The sequence below is a fragment of the Ambystoma mexicanum genome, chromosome 12 (genome assembly GCF_040938575.1).
Source record: "Ambystoma mexicanum isolate Mex_15411 chromosome 12, UKY_AmexF1_1, whole genome shotgun sequence".
Taxonomy (NCBI): Eukaryota; Metazoa; Chordata; class Amphibia; order Caudata; family Ambystomatidae; genus Ambystoma; species Ambystoma mexicanum.
This window is the reverse complement of record NC_090936.1, coordinates 279,716,657-279,739,643: the sequence shown is the minus strand read 5'-3', so window position 1 is coordinate 279,739,643 and position 22,987 is coordinate 279,716,657. Positions and strand designations below refer to the sequence as shown.

The window sequence follows — 22,987 nt, the reverse complement described above, 5'->3', positions numbered from 1 at the left end:
TAGCAATGGCATTGTCTTGGTCCATACAGGCACCACAATGGTGTTTCAGGTCACCCTACAAAGCAAGTCCCCAAAAGCGAATAGACTATGCCCGGGGGTGATCACGTACAGGGGGTTTCCATTAGATGGGTGGCTCCTGAAGATTATTCTCTACCACATTTAGCTCACAGAACTGTGTTAGAAACCATGTTGGGTCGACTTCCACGGTAAACAACAACTCCACACACCCAACTGATGAAGACAGGGAGCTGGAATTGATTACAGTTAGAAGACTAACTTTTGTGATTTGTACCACTCCCAGAATAAGGACCTGGTCATGCAGACTAGTCAAGCTAGTAAGGAAATCAACATGTGAACTTGGCTCTGTGTTTTTGTTCTACCTTATATGTAGTGTTAGTATAGACATTCAGTCAGAGTACTGTACATTTGAACGTATGGAAAAAAAAAAGAAAAATGTTTCCTAATTTGAAAATTCATTTTTTAAACTTTATAGTGCAGTGTTTTATAGATGAAAATGAAATTGATTTTTTTCTCTCGGCCTTTGCCGCACTTTCATTGTCCTAGCTCCTGAGTGCTCTCATGCTTTGTGCACGCCCTTATTATTGTGGCTTCTCTTCCCGCTCTATTCTGTCATTCTTTGGTGATCTCTTTTTGTTGTGTTTGGCAGTCCCAGAATGCATGGTCTGAACTCCTGTATGCAGGTCTTCTATTCTCCCACAGGGGGGACTGACTCTCTCTGCCCTCACAGTTACCTATCTTTAAACAGGGGTGCTGTCGGGGAGGAGGCCTCATGTTCTCCTGGAGATTGAGCTGCCTCAGGCAAGTGCTGGCCAGAGTGTGTAGTATTTGCACTTACAAGCAGCAGCAGAGTCCAAGAGCATTCTTCCAATACTAATAATTCAGGCAGAAGGTGAAAGGTTGCTGTAATGGTACTCGGATCCGGAAACTGGTGGAATTTCAAGTGACGAACTGCACCAGAATCCAGACATCTAGACACAAAAATCGCAGCTGTTTGGGGTGCATATATAACTAATGTGTGTGCGTCCCATTCCATTTTTTTTTATTTTATTTGTTGTTTTTCGATACCAATATCTTTACAACCTTTTCCTAAAATTAATTCCTTAATTACAAAACTTAGAACAATACATTAAAATAATACATTTCAATGCATTGTACCTAAAAATAGCAGAGTACTAGAAAACTTCAGTATATTGTCATAACTTTTAGTCTTTAAAGCTGATATGACTTAGCAGCACCTATTAACAATGAAAGCACATAAGATATCATTATAAAAACTCGATACCATCAAATCTAAGATCACATAAAAAGCCTGAATTTAGACAATCATTTACATCAATACACACTACTCCTTTTGTAGTAAATAGACAACAATTATATGCCTTGAACTTGATTTTGATTTAGCTTGAAGATCACATGACTTATTCCCCACACCAGTTTCACAAGGAGTTTTTAAGCGATAAACTCTTCTCAATAATAAACAACAACTGTGTTAAGTCAATAATCAATGACATTCGATAGCCCCACATACATTGAGACCACAGCATTTCACTTTGGTATACAGGTGTTGAGCTTTGATATTTTAACAGACTGTTTTGTCGTGATTTTTCAAAATATGCACATTGTAAAACAAGATGCTTCAGCGTTTCTTTTTGCGAATTGTCGCAAAATCTGCAACCCCCATTTACCAAGACAGAACAATTTAGCCAATTTTTAGTTCGCTCTAGTGTTGGAATTAAATTAAATTTAAATCTCATGTACATAGTGCACATCTTCTGACAAGGACACAATTTCAGATATATTGGTAGACATGACTGTTTATGCCGATATTTTGCATACTCCTTGTATAGAAGATATCCCCCAATTTTATCTGAGTTAGTTGCCCAATCAAGTTGTATGAGTTTAAGCTTTACAATCTGAGGACGATTTATAAGGTCGTCACTTACCATTCCTATTTTTACAAGCTCTTTATCGCACCTTTTACCTTCAATCGCCACTGACACAGGTTTGCCCTTTTTTATCATGTGTAGAAGGTCTTCATATAGTGAGTTTGGTAAAGGCTCCAAGATTTTAGAATAAGACACAAGCTTTCTCCATAGGTGTTTGGTAGCCAAGGAAGAGAGACCTATTTCATGAATGATGATAGAGTTCGGAAGTGACATAGGCAAGTGTAGAACCGTCTTCCAAATTTTCCCTTGTATTTTATTTAATGTGGGACCAATTTCAACATAACACAAGTCTAAGCCATATAAGATAATTGCTTCAACTTTAAGTTTATAAAATTCTAATAATGGAATTATAGAAAATTTACAAATTCTTAGGTAGATTAGTTTCATTTGTGCAATCAAGGGCATTGCTTTAATAGAAATTTCTCTATTCCATTTAGCACATGAGTCGGAGTTATTCAAGTTATAACCCAAATAAATCATTCCTAAGGCACGTGGAATCAGATTACCATTTATTTTCCACTGGTATCTTACCAATTTTCTTCTGTTTGAGAATACCAGGATGTGAGACTTATTTGGGTTTAATTGTAAATTACGTTTCTCACAAAAATCGCTAAGACAAGCTAGTTTGTGTTGAAGCCCAAAGGGTGTAACGTCAAACATTACCAAGTCATCAGCGAACGCTAGCCAATCTAGGCAAAGGTCCCCTATTTTAAGTGCAAAAGAATTACACGTTGACCATATAGAAGCAATTTCAGACAAATATAAGTTAAACAGGGTTGCAGCAAGGTTGCAACCCTGTTTCACCCCTATATATGTATTGATTGATGGGGTCAAAGATCCTTCTTTATCCAGCTTGATCCTATAGCTTGTGTTCGTATGAAGCATGATAATCATTGCTATCAGGTGCAACGGAATTTGCATATCCTGCATCCTTAGCCACAACAGTTGTCTAATCACAGAGTCAAAGGCTCCTGATATATCTACTAGCGCCATATATACTGGCCCATGATCCTTCACTCTGGAAATTTTCAATATGTGAGCTAACAGCGTTGCATTTAGCTGTGTACCCATACCTTTACGAAAACCAGTCTGAAACCTCGAGAGGATTTCCTGTTTCGAGATAAACTCATTTAGATCCTTCAGAATTAGTGCTGAAAAGATTTTTGCAAAGGTGTCAATGAGGGCTATGGGTCTGAAGTTGGCTGGATCATTCAGAGGACCTTTTTTATGTAATGGAATTACAATCGCAGATACCCATGACTCGGGAATTGACTTTATTTTAAATACACAATCCAGCCTCCTTAGGATGATTTTTGCCCATAAGTTGGGATCATCCTTGATAACACATGGAGGAATACCATCAGGCCCAGCAGCTTTGGAATATTTTAACTTTGCAATTATATCAATGATGTCACTCAATCCCCAGGGGCAAGTAGAGGGAAGATTACCAACCAAATCGGGAGAAGTTAGGCCACAGAATTTCACAGGCAGGGCATATTTTGCATCGTAAATTTTGGACCAGACTTCTCCACTTACTGCCGAACACAGATCTGATTTGCCATGCAGTAAGGGATCCTTCAGTGTCGCCCAAATTTCCCTCGAATTCTTTCCAACAAGGTTCTGGATCATCCTTTGATTAGTTTCAATGGAACCATGAATTTTAATATATTTGACATCATTCCTATAGTTAGCAAGGATTTTCTTTTTCTCACTTGCATAACCTACTATGTTATCAGATTCTTTCAGCAATTTACGAAGTTCGCTATTCTTTTGTGTTTTCCTTCGAGCTATTTCAACATTATCTCTTTTCGTATGGTCATGTATGCTAGCTACTGTGTGTTCTTTTGCTAAAGTATTGAGATGGCCACATATCATTCTAGCATTTTTCCTTTCCCAAATCAGGAGATCGTCGTTAGACAGTGATTCCACATTAACCTCTAATAAATCTCTGTTAACTAAAAAGTTCAGCTTCCTATATAAATTCACATTCCACCTAATAGAGAGTGCCTTTCGATCAATCTCCAATAGTACCAATGCTGGGATAGTTTCATACATTGGGGTACTACTCACCAACAGACACTCCAAAATACAATGATCACTTAGATGTGTTTCAATGATCTTACAGCTTGAGGTTAATTCAGCCAGAGAGCTTGAGATTACTAAGTAATCTATTGCGGTACGTTTTGTACCACGTGCCCAAGTATATGCATCAGTTTTTTGATCAAAAGGAACGACCTGCAGATCCCATTCAGATATATATTTGCGCCAAATTATCCCTCTTTCGAATGCCAGTATTTCATAAGATGAGACCATGTCAAATTTATTCATTGTTTCATTGAGATTTGAATTAAAATCCCCACCCAGAATAATCTGTGCGTGAGGTGCGTCTGTTGCCACTGATAACAAAACATGATTAACTTTTTCAATGATTTCATCTAGGGATGTTGACACAGGGTTCCAGTATAACGCAACTATTATCATCCGAATTGGCACACTAGAAGGTAAAGTCACTTCGACCGCTAGAATATCTGGTGAGGAATATATTTGGAGCAGTTTCAATTGGTATCTATGTCTCACCAAGATCGCAAGCCCACCAGACGGACGTCCATGGTTCCCCTTTATCGCATGAGAACAAAATACTACATATCCCTCCAAATAGATATCCTTAATTGCCATAGTTTCCTGCAAGATAATAATTGCTGGCAAATCAGCTCCTAATTTTTTCGAAAACCAATTCATGAAATTGTTGAACCCACAACAATTCCATGAGTTGATAACCACAGTGTCGTTCTATTGTTTTTCGATTCCTGGTATACTGCTTATTAGATTTTGCATCAATGGTTCAAGCCGTGATAGACTAGACGCAATCTTGGCAACAGATTCCGATTGCATTCTCATTTTTTCATGTAGTGTAATGAGCTGATTATCATGTCCATCCATCTGGGTGTTATTCCCGTACATAAATGGTTGGTATTCCACAAATAATGTGGCATTTTCCATTGACTTGAACATAGACAACTCATAACCTAGCGATTGAAAGTCCTGTAAATGTTTCCAGATTAGTGCAGCAATTATTGTATTCTGGAATTTGCATAACATTCTACCATTAGAATTGTATGGTAAACGGACCCAATCTATATTAGATACTAGGTTCCTCAAAGCAGGAATTTGATTAAATACTTTCATGAGAGAGGTACGATTTAGATTTGGTTTATCGACCTTTGCGGGATCCAGAGTCCATCCCATTACCAGTTTCATTTCAGACCCTAAGGAGTGGTAGAACAACCATTTATCCCCACACTCTCCTTCAGGCATAGGAAGCGAAGATATGGGCTGATGGTTTGACTGAATATCAGAGGTTTCATTCATAGACTGTGGCCTCAGAATATCAGAATCTTGAATGGCACCAGCATCAATCACCACCTGGACATTTGCGTTGTGAGCACTGCTATTGAGAATAGAGCCCGCAACTTGACATTCTGAACCAATCTCATCAATGTTTTGCGGCTTTTGAACCAAGTCTGAAATTTTTTTGTCAATTTTTTCAAAAAAACGCTGTAGCTGTGTCTGTATCAGAATGGGGGATAGTGGCGTATTTTCGTCGCTTATGTTGACAGCGCTAAGTTTAGGGTTCAATTTAGTTTCGACTGATGTATTCACTATAGTAGCCTCCTCAATGCTCATGGATTCTGTTTTAAGAGTCCCATACTCAGATGAACCCAAAACAGCCTGACTTTCACTATTGAGTTGTGTGATATCAATATTGTTATCCCCCATACTAACACAATTATTATGCCTTTGTTGCTGAATAAGCTTTTTTTTGCTTTGTTCTTCCATTAATACGGAATTTCTGTTTTTTGGTTTTATTTTGTTATTTTGCTTCGACTTTAGAACAACTTGGGATATCGGTTCTTGAAGATTTGCATTTTTTTGTTTTTTTAAAGCTTTATTATATAATTTTTTTGCTTTTCTAGACATAAAAAATGTACTATGAGTGCCATTTGCTTCTACGTCCAATTCCCCAATGCAATCATGTCCACACTGCGTGGTCTCGGAATTCAAGTCAATCAAGTCTGTCAACACAGTGGGACTATCGGGATTAACGATAACTATGGACGATAAAGGTTCATCCTTTTCATTCAGTACCGCTAACAACCTTTCTGGTGATATTAAGTTTGCCTCAAGGACAATCTTTTCCAACGCCAGTATCCTCTCATGCTGTACTTTTGCTATTTCCGCATATGGCGGAAGCAAATTTTCTGTTACAGCTTTTGGAACAGTTACTGGATTTTTACTCAATACGTTGTTCCAGTCTACGAACTCAGTTTGGGTAGCCATAGAAGTTCTATTGGGTTTTTTCCCAGCCTTATTCTCATCTGTTAGAGTTTCCAACTTTTGAGTTTGCAGACGTTTTTCACTCATCTGTTGCTCGGCCCAGAACACATGGCATTTTTCCTGAGCAAACAAGTAGCCTTCTATTTTACTCATTCTTGAGTTGATTTCTGCAGTTGCTAGACTCAGGGCACCAATAGCTCCATGCGTATACTCGTGACCCTTGTCCAGTAAATTCAGTATTCTAGTCAAGACTGGAAAATTCTGTAATTCCTGTGAGTTTAGGTCTACCAATGTCTCTTCTAATGGAAAAAGCGGGAGAGAGGAATTTGGCAGCCGCGATTTCTCCAAGTCAATTTCCAGTGACCTGTGCTCGCAGCTCAGTACAGGAGAGTGAGGATCTTTAGTATCAGAAGGAATATATTGGTTCTCATGGGAGGGTGAGCTAGCAGAATGTAACAAGTCTCGAGCCCCCCAACCACCTTTAAATTTGTGCGTTTCTTTCAATTGGTTTAGATTTTTTACTATAGCCGCGTGAAAATGAACCTGTTCCCTAAGGCCCGTTGACTCGGCAGCAGGAGTAGAAGGCCCATTCGAAAGACGTGTTCGACTATGCAGTTCTGCTAAGACAACCGGCGCAACCAGCGAAACATCGATGGCAGGCATAATTTCCTCATCATTTACAGCCCCCAATATTGAGCTATCCGTGATAGGGACATTGTGAATTAACTTACTAGTTTGCATGTTATTGCCATGTACTTCGCTATGAAATTGGGCCACTACATTTGTCTCCTTGACAGTCTCCACATTAGACGCTTGTGCAAGATCTTGCAATGAGTGATTCACCATATTAAAGTTTGGTGGTATCCTCACATGCTGGGTGAGGCTCAGTTTATCGTTTGGTCCCTTTCGCTTTTTCTTGATTTGGTTAACTATGTCTTGGTTGGGCTCATCCTCTGACATATTACCATCAGAGATTGATGGAGGAGGGCCATTCAGGCATCTTTTTCCATTACGTAGTTTCTTGACCATCTTTAAACAAGGAAACCACTGGTTTCTGCCCCAACAAACAGAAACCTACCTCAGATTCTACAGCTACAGCACACAAATCCCGGAAGCAGAGCGGCACCGCGACCCGCGACGCGCACCGCGAACAGCAAACAGTACTTGTCCGGTACTTGTCCGGTACTTGGTGCGCGAGTCCGGCAGTACTTCAAGTCACCAGGTGCGTGACACGTCAGAGGGAGGCGTGGCTACCCAAACAGGAAGGACCTAAACATAAGAAATGGATAGGTAAGCAAAGTTCATACGGATGTGAAATCTACTTCTAAGCACTTACAAACGTAAGCAGACGGCAACACACACAAGCCGTCGAGCGACAGTGTGTGCAGCACACAAGCCGTACAATACACAAAACACAGCTCAAAGTGCGATCACCTCAGGGTCAGGCACGCTGGTGCACCCGAAAAGTACGTCCTCCGGCTGAAATTCAAAAGTCCTGGCAAGGCAACAGGTCCATAGAAAAGGGGGATACAAATACAAACTGGACCAAAAGCGCCAGCCAGCAGGGCAGCACAACGTTGCAGCAACAGCAAACAGTACTTGTCCGGTACTTGGTGCGCGAGTCCGGCAGTACTTCAAGTCACCAGGTGCGTGACACGTCAGAGGGAGGCGTGGCTACCCAAACAGGAAGGACCTCAGGGTCAGGCACGCTGGTGCACCCGAAAAGTACGTCCTCCGGCTGAAATTCAAAAGTCCTGGCAAGGCAACAGGTCCATAGAAAAGGGGGATACAAATACAAACTGGACCAAAAGCGCCAGCCAGCAGGGCAGCACAACGTTGCAGCAACAGCAAACAGTACTTGTCCGGTACTTTAAATCACATGGGCAAAGTAACTTTAATTATGGAAATGTGACCACAATCCCTGGTCAGAAAGAATGCAAGCTGGTATCCTTCTGTATTCCATTTTCAACGGATAGTCTTATTTGGTATTTTCCGGCCAACAACTGGACAATGGTATCCCAGTACAATTGCCATATCTTTAGTACAACAGGAAAAACGATTACGTTCCCAGATGTGCAAACCAAACTGAAGTTGTCAACAAGACAGCACAACTCTCGCTCTACCTCTTCCGGCTATCCCCTACTAACCCATCCCCACACGCTTTCTTTTCAGATCCGCCAGAGAGCTAGGGGACCACTCCGGTGGTGATAGTGTGCGTTATAAATGATCTTTAAAATTAACATCACTGCACAGATATAGGGAAGAAGCGAACGCTATGTATGTCAAATTGTTGTCTATATTGTAAATTAAGTTGCATCTTCACATCCGAGATAAAAATTAGAGCAATCTCCCATACAACACATTAACGTCTATGCTAACACTTGGAATATAGAATGCATACTATTAGTAAATGTAGAGCAAAGTAGTTTGGATAGATTACCATACCTTGTAGTTAAAAAACTTAGTGACATGAGCGAAAAGTTCAAAACAGAAGTCCATTTCAATTGATTCTCCCAGTGTGTCAGCTGCTACACACTTTGCTGCATACCATCCCATCTGTCTAGCTTGTGTCCACAGCCTCATCTGAAATACATGGTAAAACAATTCATATTTCACCAAGACACGATTCTATTTTGGTGCATCAAGCATTCAACATTACATTTACATTGTGTACACATTTACAATTCTTCAAATCTGCATTGGAAACACAACCCAATTAACAACATTTTAGGACATATCTACCTCCTCCCTTTAACAGAAAAAAGGTCCACCTGACATGCACCCATTCTATCACAAAACATCCTTGCCCTCCTACATCACTCCCTCTCTGCGTTTGTAGCATCTGCTTCCCGTTTTCCTATGCTCTTATCTTACCCTCACTCATTTTCTTTCTTCCAGCAGATTAAGGACACCCTTGACGGGTGCACAGTATTCCATTTCACAGACAAGCCTAGGTGCTTTGATACTACTATGGTGGTGATTTGGCAAAATATAAACACACATTAACACAAATAAGATATATTGGAACCGTTGGCTGGCGAATACCCCTTTCCTATTGGTCAATTTGCGGGCTATAAGAAACAGTATAGCTTGCAGTTTCATTATAGCCACAAATTTGGCCTTTGCTTTTTTGTAGTTTGGAAAGTCGAGCACTAACAGTGCTTCACCTCCCTCTAGTGGCTTTATTTAAAATAACATTTGCCTACAAATACCGGTGCCATGTGTTAATATCCCTGAAAAATATCGCCATACAAGAATAGCGCCTTTTTTTGAGGTGATATAAACCCATGGAACCTGTGGGGGACACCCCTACAACACCCGCTCCCATTTAAACCTAATATTAACCCAATCAATAATATTTCCTATTCCGTTTCCCGATTACTATATATGTGGCGGGGGATAACATTACGTGATAACCAAATACTACACTTTTTTCGTTTTTGTTTACCTGCATGGCGGCTGGGGGTCGCAGTGAAGGCAGAGAGGGTTCCCTTTACTTTCACTCCACCCGCTCCTCCCCATTCCGTGAGCCTGAGCACTCACCTCAGGCGGTGCTCCATCCCTTAGCTTCCCTGTGCCCCCTCCCTCCTCACTGTGCACTCACTCACACCCCTCAACTATCCTTTCTCTGCTAACCCTCACTATTTGTCATGTTGTTTTTCATGGTTTTTATAAACTTAAATATTCCATGTGGAATATTTAAGGCCCCCACCCAAAAAAATAATCTAAATATATATGTTTACATAATCATTTTGTGTCTGCACCCATGGGTTCTAATAGCTTTATAGACTACTCGACCTCTGGGCCCTCGTACCTCGTTAAAGGCCCTCGCAGGTCTATAAAGCTATATTATAGTTAAGGAATTCAACAGAGTTAGGGCCGTCTCAATGAATGACTCGTGAGAAACACTAGATAGCAAAATAAATCGATGTGAGCTACGTTTTCACATTGTTCAGCATACTGAATGGGCTAACTTGGAATAGTACTCCTCTTTCCAGACAAACATTGTTCAAAATTACAATTCTTCAAAATCAATTCTGTCACAGCTCAGGCTTCTCTTCAAATAGGTGCTCAATGTGGAATCACAAAGCTGCAAACAATCCCAATGTATTAAACAAAACGGCCACTCTACATCGTATTTTAGAGTTATACAAAATTAGGATTGTGTCTCTTTAAAACATTGTTCAGATACTGCTCAATACGGTCAGAGATGAGCCTTTTGCTTATAGCAAAATAAAAGAGCATTGGTAGACTTACAAAATCTTAACAGCATTAATATGGGATAAGGCTAATAGGATGCATGAAGTAATAAGTATGCATTAAACATAATTGTAGCCTCCAAATTCCAACTTAGCACACATTTATTTGCTACAATCATTTTAGTCCCACCTTGACCCTAACTCATGGATAAGCAAATGAGGACAAATATGGGGATAAAGATTGGGATAAAGGTGGGGATAAAGGTTTTCCGCTGCTTCCATCTTGTGATTCCTCAGAGTACTGGGATCTGCCAGCAGGATCGCCCCAGGTGTGAAGATGGGGAGATTCTGTGGGCAGGTTACCAAGGACCATTCAATCAGCTAAAATCTGTACTCTTGGTGTTCTGGACCTCTGAAATCATGGTTGTCGGTTGGGTGTTGGTTCTGTTGCCTACTTGGACAGAGAGATGGCTTCTGATGGTTGTTGGGCCCATTTCCTCAGGGAACTGGTTCGGCAGGTGTGTAGTTCGTCCTCTATCCCCATGGGTCTTCTGGGCTTGGCTTTGCAGTCTGGGACAACTGGGATAGGCATTCCCCACCCACCCCCAACTTGTGCCAGACAATTCCCGCTACTGCCACCTGGCTTGCTCCTATCGACCCTACTCCGAACACTGCCCTTTTTTTCTGGTATTGCTGATCTTGGGGATCTAGCACGCCACTTGCTCTGCCAACCGTAGGGGGTCCAGTTGCCCCCTGACACGCTTCAGCATCTTTCCTAGCATCCTCAGCTGGCTCCTGCCAGCTTCTGCATCCAGATCCGCCTGGTTTCTCCCACTCGGTGTTGTATCAGAGTGGTATCTTGGTTTTGAACCCCTCATGGCCCCTGGCTGTGCCCCCAGCTAACCATTAGAAGCCTGCAGCTCTTGCCTGCCTCCTGTCCTTGTTCTTATTCCTGCTCACCATCTCCTCTTGGTCTTAATTCTGCTCCTGCCCTCTACCTCCATCCCCACCTGCTCTCTTCACACTCGGACACTCGGACTCACTGGAGAAACTGTCCTCTCCTCCACACAACTAGTGGAGCATTCCTGCCTTTCACAGAATGAGTAATAAAGGTGATTGGATCAATAGTGATTCTGAATGACTGCCCTGTTCGTTCTGTGCTTCTGTGGATTTGCTTGGCCCTAGGCTCTTGCTTGCATGCATCTCATCCCCTAGTGGATAGAACCCCCATGCCTTATGTTCAGGTGAGGGCACTATAATCAGTCAAAGTTCTCCCCCCTGCACATGTCTGCAATGTTTCAAGCAGGCGAGGGCAATATGGAGGTGTGCAGTGACGGCATTCTGCCTGCATAGTTCGTTGAAGATGGCGCTCCCTTTTTCTGCATGTGCACTGCATTTCTTGATGCTACGGTATCATGGGTATGACCCTTCCAAGGGGGCCTGAGGACCCCTCAACTTGTAGTAGGCAACCTACAATGGCAATAGTAAAGCCAGACTCTCCCAGAGGGATTTGGGGGTGGGGTTGGGGGGAGTTGAGGGAGACCTATGTCCCCTGCATGCATGGAGCCGTGTATGTACATTGGTGCATCTATCTCTGATCGGATGTCCATCAGCCTCAGTCCTTCCCAGGACTCTCTAATCTTTTAGGCGATTCCCAGGTGGCAGCATCACCTAGAGAAGATACAGAACAAGTACCACAATGCAAACGGGCCAACAGACCAGACCCAGCCTGGAATGGACTGCTACCAGAACGGGATAGGCTCATCCATTCAGGAGGTGAATTAGATATGTGGCAGGTCAAAGAAAGGAGGTGGACAACTGAACATGTTGGTGCAAATTGTGGCTTTAATAAAGTTAAAGAAAAATCCTCACCTGGCCCCATCACTGTGGTGGAAGTTCCCTATTCTGCAAAACAAATAGTGCATGTCAGGATGTCACACAAACACAACTAGTCCTCTGTCCAAACCTATCCTCATCTAACTGGACCTGCCACTGAACAATAAAAAGACAAACTTAGCCTAAAGTTCTCCATCCCCCTTTATTGGCCTCCGCTGGTTGGCGAGTGAACCTCTCCCCAAAAGATGTTTCTGAAGACAGTCTCCTTTACTCTCCACGGCTTCTTTACTTTGTATACAGTTCAAACAAAGCAAGTTCCTGAGGTTTCCTACAAAATCCAAAAGGAAAATAATGTTCCCCATAGCATGATAGGCTTGAGCTTTCTGGCACAGTTCAAACAAATCACTAGTTAATTTTAGGTAACAAGAGCACACACAAACTCCTGGGCTATTCCACAAAGTGCTGCTCAATTCTGACAGTTCAACTCTCACTTGGCAAATGTGGTCTTGCAACTTCAATGTTTCTTCCTCCCTTTCTTGGTCAACTCTTCCAGGGTGATTGGATATCAGGTTGGCTATATTGGCCGCTGATCCTACTGGGACCGAGTGTGTCTCGTTCATATAACTGCTTACATTCTACACCCATTGGTGATTGGTTGTAACTCTGAGTGGGCTTAGACCTTTTGGGCCAAAGTTGCCTTCTTGAGAAATGTATCTTTCAGATACAACCCTCGTGGTTGTGTCCGCTTTTGGTCACCCCTTCTAGGCTATATGCTTTTGGCCCTTTGCAGTTTGGGCAGTTTGGTATTCGTTGGCTTCTTTTAGCCCCCTCCTGCGTCTTATATTCTTTTTCTCCTTTGGGTCTTTCAGTTTAAGCATGTTTTAAGCCCACAGGGCCCCCTTTGTATTTCTCAAGTTGCTTAGCGTTTGGGTTCTCTTTCGGCATCTTGCAGTGCTTAGCCCCGCTCCTCTGTCGTAAACCCAAGACTACTCAAACTTAGAAACAGGTGTAATGTGGTTGCTGGTACAATTGGGGGTGGGTCACTGAATAGATGTAATTTGTGTCCCATGTGTAAATGTGTTTTGTGTGGCATCAGGACATCTACAAAGCACAAGAACCCAGGAAACTACATCTCCCAGCAGCCCTATGGCCAGGAGCTACAGCCTCAGCAACCCGGACTTCATTTAAAGAAGCATCCAGCACACGGGGCCTGTAAAAGCCTCAGGCAACGCTCAGGCCGACGCCCGAAGCAAAGCGCATGCGCGAGATGGCTATCGCGCATGCGCAGCCAGCGAACGCTTGTTCGCGCTCGAGATTCTTCCCGAGAGGAAGCATCGCATCGAGCTCCAGTGTAAATCTTACGCGGGGCCCGCCCTCGCTGCCAGGAAGATGTCCTTTGGCCCCGCGTTACGAAAGATAAGTGCTACTCTTTCTTACAACGTTGCGGAGCATACTAACTTGGTTAACCAAATGTGGGAAGGCTCCAGGAAGGCTCCAGTTGACTGTTTGACAGCCGCGAGCTTTGGGAAAAAAACATACAAACTTCAGATACTAATCCAGATGCACGTTATAGTTCGCTCGCACTTTGCGGGCATTTCCATGTTTAGGTAAAGCAGTACCATGGCACACGAGAGGAAATAACTAATCATTTCCTTTCTTATCAGGAAATACTTATTGATCACAGAGCACCAGCTGCCCACGCAGACTGCACAGGCGGCCAGCAGAGCAAGAAAGGAAAGCCAGAGCTAAGTGCTTTTCTATTTTCCATGTTGAACCTTCTGAATGTCATTATGTTGTAGTCGTTGGTAGTACCAGAGCACTGATTAGGTGTACACTTCCAGGGGTCAGAAAACATTGTTGTCTCCTCTCAAGTACCAATCTAGAAGCCCACATTCTGAGCCTGAATTTAAGGTCCCTCTGCATCTGCATTCTGTTTGTTAATAACTCAGTGCTGATACAACTGAGTAAGGCTTATTTTCTGCAGAAGGGTAACGCATGCATGAACGGTGAATGCAAGTGTGTGAGTGTGAATACTGAGGTCAGGCATCAAAACCTCAGCAAAAACAATTGCCAAAAGGCTTACAGAGAACAGAGCCAAGGAGCATGCCTTTCCCTTGAACCCTTTACCTATCCACTACCACTTCCTAATCCTTAACACGGTTTTCCTATCACCCCTACCTATCCAATCCGTGGACCCTAACCCTCTTTCCCCGTGGGGGTCGCGGTGCCCTGCGTCATCTAATCTAGGCACCAAGACCACCAAGGGGAGGTAGGAGTTCTTGCTGCTTCCGCGCTGGACCAGATCACGCTGTGACAGTAGCGCGAACCCACGTATTTCCCAAGCAGCACGAGCTCAGAGGGGGCATGGAGGAAATAACCAGAGTTCTCCATGAATTAAAGGATGCGCTCAAGGCTACAAGGAAGGATTATGCCACTCTGGCTACCAGAGTGCAGGGGCTTGCAGCCCAAGGTAGCCCACTTCCCGGTGGGAGCCCCCCGACCCCAGTCCAAGTCCAAGTAAGCACAGAACCACCCATGCCCTTAGCCGCCCCGGAAAGGTACGGAGGGGATCTGCAAAAATACTGTTTTCATGACACAGTGCCAACTGCATTTTTTGACGAAACCAACGATCTTCTGATCCGCCCAGTCGCGTACCGCATTTGTTATTTCCTACCTCACTGGAGATGCAGCGGCATGGGCTACCCCGCTCGTACAAAAAGATGATGCAATATTATATGAGTGGGTGGAATTTCAAGAAGAGTTTGGGAAAATATTCAACAGAAGGGCAGCCTCCTTGATTCGAGATTGGGAACTCCTCACCCTACGGCAGGGAAGCAAAGATCTGATCACCTACGTGACCACCTTTAATCGTTTGGTGGTGGAGGCCGAATGGCCCCATGAGAAGAGGTTAGCTCTTTTTCACCAGGGGTTGCGGGAAGAGCTAAAGAACTTGATAGCCCAAAATCGATCCTCAGCCGACCACGTGTTCGGGAATGATCGACCTAGCCTTGCGCCTGGACCATCACCAAGGTGAAAGGAGGCAAGATAGGAGGAGGTGGGAAACTAGGTCAAATGTGGCGAGGCTGGATTATCCAAGAACCTCGACTGGCTCCGGTAAAACAGAAAAAGCCCCAGAGTTTGAGCCCATGCAAATTGGATCTATCCGAGGACTGTGTTGGGTGTCCTGACCCACGTTTAAGCTATCATGCCACAACATTTGGTGCTGTGGGCTTAGAAAATTCAAGATGGCGGAAAACCCACATGTGCACCGAAATCCAGGAAAGCTGCGCAGTTTGTGCGCACACCAAAATGGTTGCCTCACTTGCCACCCACCAGTGCGAGAATGAAAGGCCGGGTTGCCATGAGGGAAATGGGTTGCCAAAGGAAAAACAGTAGCGCCGGTTAGCTTCAAAGCGCTTTAAAATCACCATTGGACTACCCGCACAGTAGTTTGAAACCATTGGGAATGGCAATGCTGATTGCCAAATGCAACCTAGAATTGTGGGGAATTCATTCTTAAATCCCAAAAATGGGTGCAGTACCAGTACTCACCACTATCCAAAAGCCGGCAATTTAAAACAACACCAGATTTTACTTTTTTGTGTAAAAATGAATGAACCCAAAGCAGGCCAAAGAAAGACTTACTGAGAGGTGGATACAATGTAAAGTGATATTCTGAAGTGACTTGAAGGTTTATAACAAGACTGGCTGAGCTGTGGATTGCAGCAGTTTAAGTTGCACTGGATTTAAAGACACTAAAATCGAAAACGTTTAGATTAAATGAGTGACCTATGTTTGGTGTCACATGCCTTTGTAACTGTTGAAATGCCATAGTTTTAAACTTAGAATCAGCCTTCTAGCTGCATATGTGAAAATGTTTAGTTTTATTTGAATGCAGAAACTGGGGAACAGAAATGACAGCTTAAAGAGATTCCAATTTGCCTGGCAACTACCCCCATCAGGAGTGAAACTTGAGTCACAGCTGTGTTCCCAGGCCTAGCTGCCCTTTTGCTGCTCACACTAAGGATATGCCATCTATCTGATAATTGAATTACCTGTGCTCTGCAGGAGAGTGAACAATGCAACTCCCTTCACCCAGGCAGAGGGTTTATTGAGAGGATCATAAATGGCTTCCTCTTGAACAATGAGCCTCTCCTGACTCAGGCAAAGGTTTTATTACAGCAGTCGTAAAATGTAGCTTCCTCTTGGCAGAAGCTGGGAGGAGCACTGCCTGTGAGAGCAAGCTGGCTTGGCAGAACTGGATAAACCAGTATTTCTACCTTGTGCTGAGAGGAAACCACACCCCTTTGTAGCCAGAATATTGTTTAGAAAAAGATGGATCATTCATAGAGCGGACATGTGAAAATTTTATAAATGATACCATAATTCTTGTGATTTTTCTGCCCACAGTTTAAGAGGTTTTTAGAACCGGTGGTGTGTTCAGGGGGGTTTTAGCGGAAAAGTGGATATTACTCTAAATGTATGCATGTTAAAAATCTGAGACTTCATCAGTTAATGTCCATACTCCCTGCACACATGTATGTAAAGTTGGGTCAATGTCAGAAAGTGAAAAATCAGTTAAAAAGTCAATTATGTGCCATTTCTGAATGCAAGCTCTTAGAAACAGCAGATTTGGACAGAGACATGGCTAAATTCAGCCACACCATGTATATGTAATTTCAAGCAACTGTGTAACTGTGAAATATGTCTTTTATTATCAAATATAGAATGTGTGCAATCTGACAGAGGAGTGTCCTATCTGCAAGCCATAAAATGACATCCCTCTGACTCACAGTTCATTCCCCAATCAAATGATAAATGGAAGTTTGACCAATTAGAAGCTGAGAGAGAGGTAGGGTCAGTGATGCTAGAACACACCCACATTCTAAACACATAAAAGCAGACAGACAGGACAGATAGGGACCTTCAATTCCATTTGCTGCAACGCACTCTGCCGGACCATACAACATCCAGAGATCCAGACTTCAAATTCATCAAACCTCCAGAGAGCCAAACTAGAGACTTCAATCTATCCAGAACTAGAGACCCAGACCAGAGAACCAGAGAGAGCTGACCCAGATCACTGTGAAGTGCAGAGACCAGAGGCGAGTTTAAAACCTGACCAGATCCATGGCGAGGCCCATTTCACTCAAGAATATAGTGCGAGTACCTAGAAAACTGTGCAGAACCAATCTCTTAGTTAAAATAATATAATTCAATCCTATTTTAATCTAAGTAGAACTGTCTCATAACTGTCACCTGTCACTTGTAAAGCTGTCACCTGTGATTTGCTAGTTGCAAGCTGCACTTGTCTTTTTGAACTTTAAAATTTCAAATCTGAAAAACGACCTTCACAAAATCGCTCATATCTCCGCAACCGTTTGTGCTAGAGACTTGCAATAACTTTCATCTGAAAGGTTAGAATCGTGGCTTTCCTACCTAGAACCGCATTCCTACCCCTTATAGTTTTACCGCAATCGCGGAACACGCATTCGCGAATTTTACCGCGATTTGCAAATTTCTTCACATGTAAAAACTGCTGCTGCTTGCCTTCCATTTGCCAGAAATTCGTTTAAACTGCTAACTATCCCTGCATCATTGCTAGTGTGAGCCTGGACTAATATTAACTAGATACCACTCACCCTGAACCTCTGAAAGGGAATTAAAAGCATTTCCAGCATATTTCTCATCCATTGCTAGCACATATCAAAGCATTTGGGCCTGTGTTTTCAAAACTCCTATCTGTTTTCTGTAAGCTTGCTGGGATTGAACTGAATCACATTTGATTGCATTTCTGAGAACTGTGTGCTTCCTTCCATTTCCTTGCATTGCATCAAAGGGGGGGGAGGGGATTGCCAGAGAAAAGTGATTACCTTGTTTGTTGAAATCATATTGAGTATTTTCTGTATTGCATTTTCATTCAACATTACATCCAGTTGAACTCTATAAAGCATTCTCTACCACATTATACTTCTGTACCTATTTACCAGTGTGCTATCTTATCCATTTCATGTCAACTCATTAGTGATTATAAAGAAGTGTGCTAGTGCCAGATTCTCCATTGTTAATCTTTATCATATCAGATTAAGGGTGATATTCAATTATTAATTTATTATAAAGTGTGATATATATATATTTTAAATTATCAAATAAACCTTTTAAACTTGCAAAACAGAACTACTTCTTGGCTCAGTGGGGTCAGGGGGATTCCAAGAGAGGGGTGTTATATAGGGGTAGTCATCCAGAACGCATGAACTGGACATAAAGATATATCAATAAGGGTTTTCATTCAGTATTCTAGACTAGGCGTTAACTTAGCTGTAGTGCTGAATTGAATCCTCTTACAAATTGGGGGCTCGAGCCGAGACGTTGGGTTAGATTTACCACTTGTGCAGCTTAATACAGTGTGCTAACTGACGGGATACATACATCCGGTCGGATCACCACGCTGCATTACGCTGTGAAGCATTCCTCAAAAGGGACACTCCAAGAAAAGTTCTGTTCTGCAAAAATAAAATACAAACTTCTGTAAGTCAGGACAGAGACCAATCTCTAGAATGACGACCTTAGTAGACATGAAAATAGCCAGAGAGCACTTCTTACATAAGTTATTTGTGAGAGGTGAGTGGACTCACCAGGACCAAACAGTCTGGTTGCAGGCCATCACGCAACAGGTCACTGAAACAGGGTCAGACTTATGGAGAGATCAGGGTCCATTACATGTGGCCCTGAGTGAACTATATATGGCTCCTAAGGCCAAAGATGAACACGACAAGATTGTTAGGATAGCGGCATACCTGTACCTATATATGGGAGACATGCAGGATAGATGTGCTGAAAGCCAAAATCTGGCAAATAGGCAACAGATGGCGTTAGAGAAGGTCCAATCTGACCTGGTCTCTTCTGAGCAGAGGCTGCAGAGGAGCCAGGAGTCAGAAGATGATAGTAGGCAGCACATCATTAAAATAAAGAAGGATATGGATGTGCTGCAACAGGAAAAGGTAGAACAGGATACCAGATTTCTGGCCTTGCATAAGGAATACCAAGAAGGTTTGGACTCCCTACTGCAAAACCAGAAAAAGCTGGAGCAACAACTGGACTTCAACAGGGTATGTGCTGAGCAGGTAGTCACCCTGCAAGGCCACCTAGATAGAGTGAAGGCAGAGAGCAACAAACTAATTCTGAAAGACCTGGATACCCAGGCAGAGTTTGATCAGGAGCGCCAGAATACTGGTGCCTTCCAAAGGCAAAGGGACGACCTGGCGGCACAGATGCAGGCTCTTAGTCAGGAAAGGGATACCTTAGGCCAGGAAGTCTGCCATTTAAAAAGAAAAATGGAAGAAAATCACCTGGCCCACCAGGGACTGGGTGACCTCCAAAAAGAACACCAGAACTTGCTAGAGCACACCAGGAGGGTGGAGGATGCTCTAGCAAGAAAGGAGCAGGCCAATAGGGACTCAGCTCAGGAGGTAACCCTCCTGCAGCAAAGACTGGCCCAGTTCTCCAGGACCAACCAGGAAGTACAGAGGGAAAATGAGGCTCTCTGCCAACACAATGATAGGCTCCAGCAACAGGTAGCGATGCAGGAGAAACTGATAGAGTCGAGTAAGGCCTTAACAGAGGAACTGAAAGCACAAATGCAGGCTCTTGCATTGCAACAGGGAGCAGGGGCGGATAGAGATGAGGTCCGCTGGGAAAGAGAGATTCCTGACCATAACCGCAGGAGCCCTACCACCAGGGGCCTTCATCTCCCCCAGTCCCTGGACTCTAGCACCCCCATGTCCCCTGGCGCACATGAGCACAGGGCCACAGGGATGGCAGATTACTATCCAGCTAAGAGTATGGGGCTCATAGGCCAGTACCACTCAGGAATGGAGGGGTGGGCATCCGGGTATGGGCATCCAAGTACAGTACAGTTCAATGGGGAACCCCAGGAGAGTAGGCCCATTAAGGGCATCCTGAAAACCTCTGCCCAGTTAGGTCAGTGGAGGGGGTACCCATCAAATCCTGGCAGCAAGGAGGAATCTGAAGACTCCTCTGAACTGCGCAGGACACAGGAGACCAGGTCCCCACATTCTGCCAGCCATTCCCAGGCTCGCAGAATCCGGGAAAACCTGGAAGAACAGACGGGAACCTCTGGGAGCAGTGCCTCTGAGTCCGAGGAAGAATGGACAAGGGTTACCCGAACCAAAAAGGCCAATAAGGCAAAAAGGGCCTTGCTTAAGGACCCCTTAAAGCAGATTAAGGCGATCAGGAGCGTCATCACGCCTTACCATAAGAACGCTAAGTATTCTGTTTGGGAGCACTTAGAGTTGTTTGAACAAATGATGGAGACTTTCCATTTGAAGGACAGCCAAAGCTGTATTCAATATGTAAAGTGGACCTTCTCCCCGGAATACTCCAGTTTCTTTGCGGGGCTGGAGGACCAAAATCATTTAAGATGGTCCACCTATAAGGCGGCCATCTTGAAACATTTTTCTGTTCACAGAAATCCTCAAGAGGCTCGCAAGGCAGCCTACAATTTGCAATGTGGGGAGGATCAGGCCCCACAAGAATTTGTGCAGGAGTTAAAGCGTGCTTTTGCACAGACCACAAGAAGGGTGCGCACGGATAGCAGGGAATTTATTAATACGTTTTTCCATGCCTTGCCCAAATATATCATGACCCAGCTCGTGAGGGATTTTCACGAGAAAAGATCTTTAGACTGGGTCATTGAACAGGCTACCCGGATCTATGAGGTGCAGAAACCGGTAGATAGCAAAAGTAATGCCCAGATAAACCCCAAAGCCAACAGCACCCCTGCTGCTGCCAAGGTGGCAGAGGTAAAGGTCACCCCCGTTTTGGATTTGGAGGTGGGGGGGCCTAAAAACCTACCTGCACCTAATAATGCTAGGCCCAGGAGGTCCTCGGGTCAGTCACAGACAGGGAGCCAAGGAGGCAGCCCCACAAATGGGGTCCCTCGCTCTCCTGATTATGTAAGTCCCTGTTACAAGGGAAATCGACCCATCCTGGGTTATGTGTGGACTCCTCCAGCCCAAGGGGGGGGGATCCAGCCAAGCACCTAACCCAGGGAACTTCCCTCCAAACTTCCCACAGGAGGGCAGAAATTTTCCAAACCCTGGGCAGAACTTTTTCCCCAGATATCCACCCGACTTTCAGCCCCAAAACCATCCATCCTTCTTTCCCCAATTCCCTGAGCCCAGACCACTGAATCCGGGAGAGGGGAGGCCAAGGGTGGAGGGGTACCCAAATCTTCCCAACCAGGGGTACTACCAGAGGAGGGACAGCTACCCTTCCCGGGATCAGCCCAGGGGAGAAAACAGGGCCCCGTATCAGCCTGAGCGGGTTTCCCAGTTAGAGCGCCAGGTTCAAAACATGGCGCGGGATCTGGGTCACATACTGAGGGCTCAGCAGAACCCTCAGATGGGCGTGCCGGCGCAGAACGCACCCAACTCTGGACCTGGTGCTCCAGAACAATGACGGGGGCAGCACCCCGATAACTCACCGGTTCCCAGGGAGGAGGCACAAAGGGAAGGGGGGTGTAAAGCCTTGGAGGAAGCTTCCTTCCTCACTTGTAAACAGCCCCTGGAAACCCAGGAACCGGAAACGAAATCTCTTGCCCCTGAAAGTCTGCCTCCTAAGGAGCAGAGGGGGGGTAGGAGAAACAAAAGACCCAAACAGACTCAGTTTGAGGAGGAGGTACAGATCTTCCAATTTGAGGGAGAGGGATCCTCAGAGGATTCTGGGAAAAGGATCTTCTCCTTCAGAGAGGGGGGAACTCCTCCCAAAGAAAAATGGGTCCCTAGGGATGCAAATCCAGACTGGGGAGATGTGGAGACTGAGCTACCGCCGCCCACCATCTCATCCCAGAACCAACAGCAAGAAAATCCCCTGGTTCAAACCCATCCTGGGGACTGCCTCCAAAAAGGGGGGGGCGGCCCAGAACCGGAGCCAGGGGAACCCACAAGGGCTCTGATCTCCAGTTGCCAACTTTTTCTTTCAGATTCCCAAGGCTCTCCACAGAATTCTGCCCAAATCTCTTCGCTAGCAATGTCCAAAACCAGAAAATTAGCCCACCAGTTGTCCAAAAATGTACATTATCTGTGCCCCCTTGAGGAGAAGGAGGGAAGATATTATGCCCCGGTACAAGTACAGGGACAGGGTACAATTTTGGCACTGGTGGACACTGGATCTCAAGCTACCCTTCTGTCCAGAAGGGCCTTTGATGAACTGAATGCAGGAAGGGGAGAGAATTACCAAATTCCTCTCACCTCTCTTCCGGGACAACTACAGAACTTTGACGGGAAGGAAATTCCCGTTGAGGGGACTGCAGACTTGGACATTAAAATTGGGCGACATAAGTTGAAACACCCGGTCATAGTTGTGACCCCAGAGGGCACCCCTTGTTTACTAGGGAATGACCTCCTGAGAAGGTTGTCACCCCTAATAGATTGTGTAAACAAGGTCCTCTGGACCCAGACTAGCCGACCAATAAAATTAAAACAGAGTGTCAACCATGTTAGTTTAAACGGCACATGCCACATGGTTGAACAAAAATCTGACCAAGTAGAATTTCACTTCCAGAACAACCAGATTCCAGACGTGACAGTAATAGCAGTAGGACAACAGACTGGTGATGGGGGGTCCTCT

General features: G+C 44.2%; 1 protein-coding gene across 2 annotated transcripts in view; it reads right to left on the bottom strand.

Annotated features, from left to right (window-relative positions):
- PYROXD1 (pyridine nucleotide-disulphide oxidoreductase domain 1) overlaps positions 1–22,987 on the bottom strand; it is a 379,583-nt gene that overhangs the window by 109,606 nt on the left and 246,990 nt on the right. The window contains exon 11 of one of the 2 annotated variants that reach the window (XM_069628426.1): positions 8,748–8,885. The exons of the other annotated variant lie outside the window; for it this stretch is intronic. Coding sequence (XP_069484527.1) covers positions 8,748–8,885 — 138 coding nt within the window. The remainder of the gene's footprint in view (positions 1–8,747; positions 8,886–22,987) is intronic. 2 annotated transcript variants of the gene reach the window in all.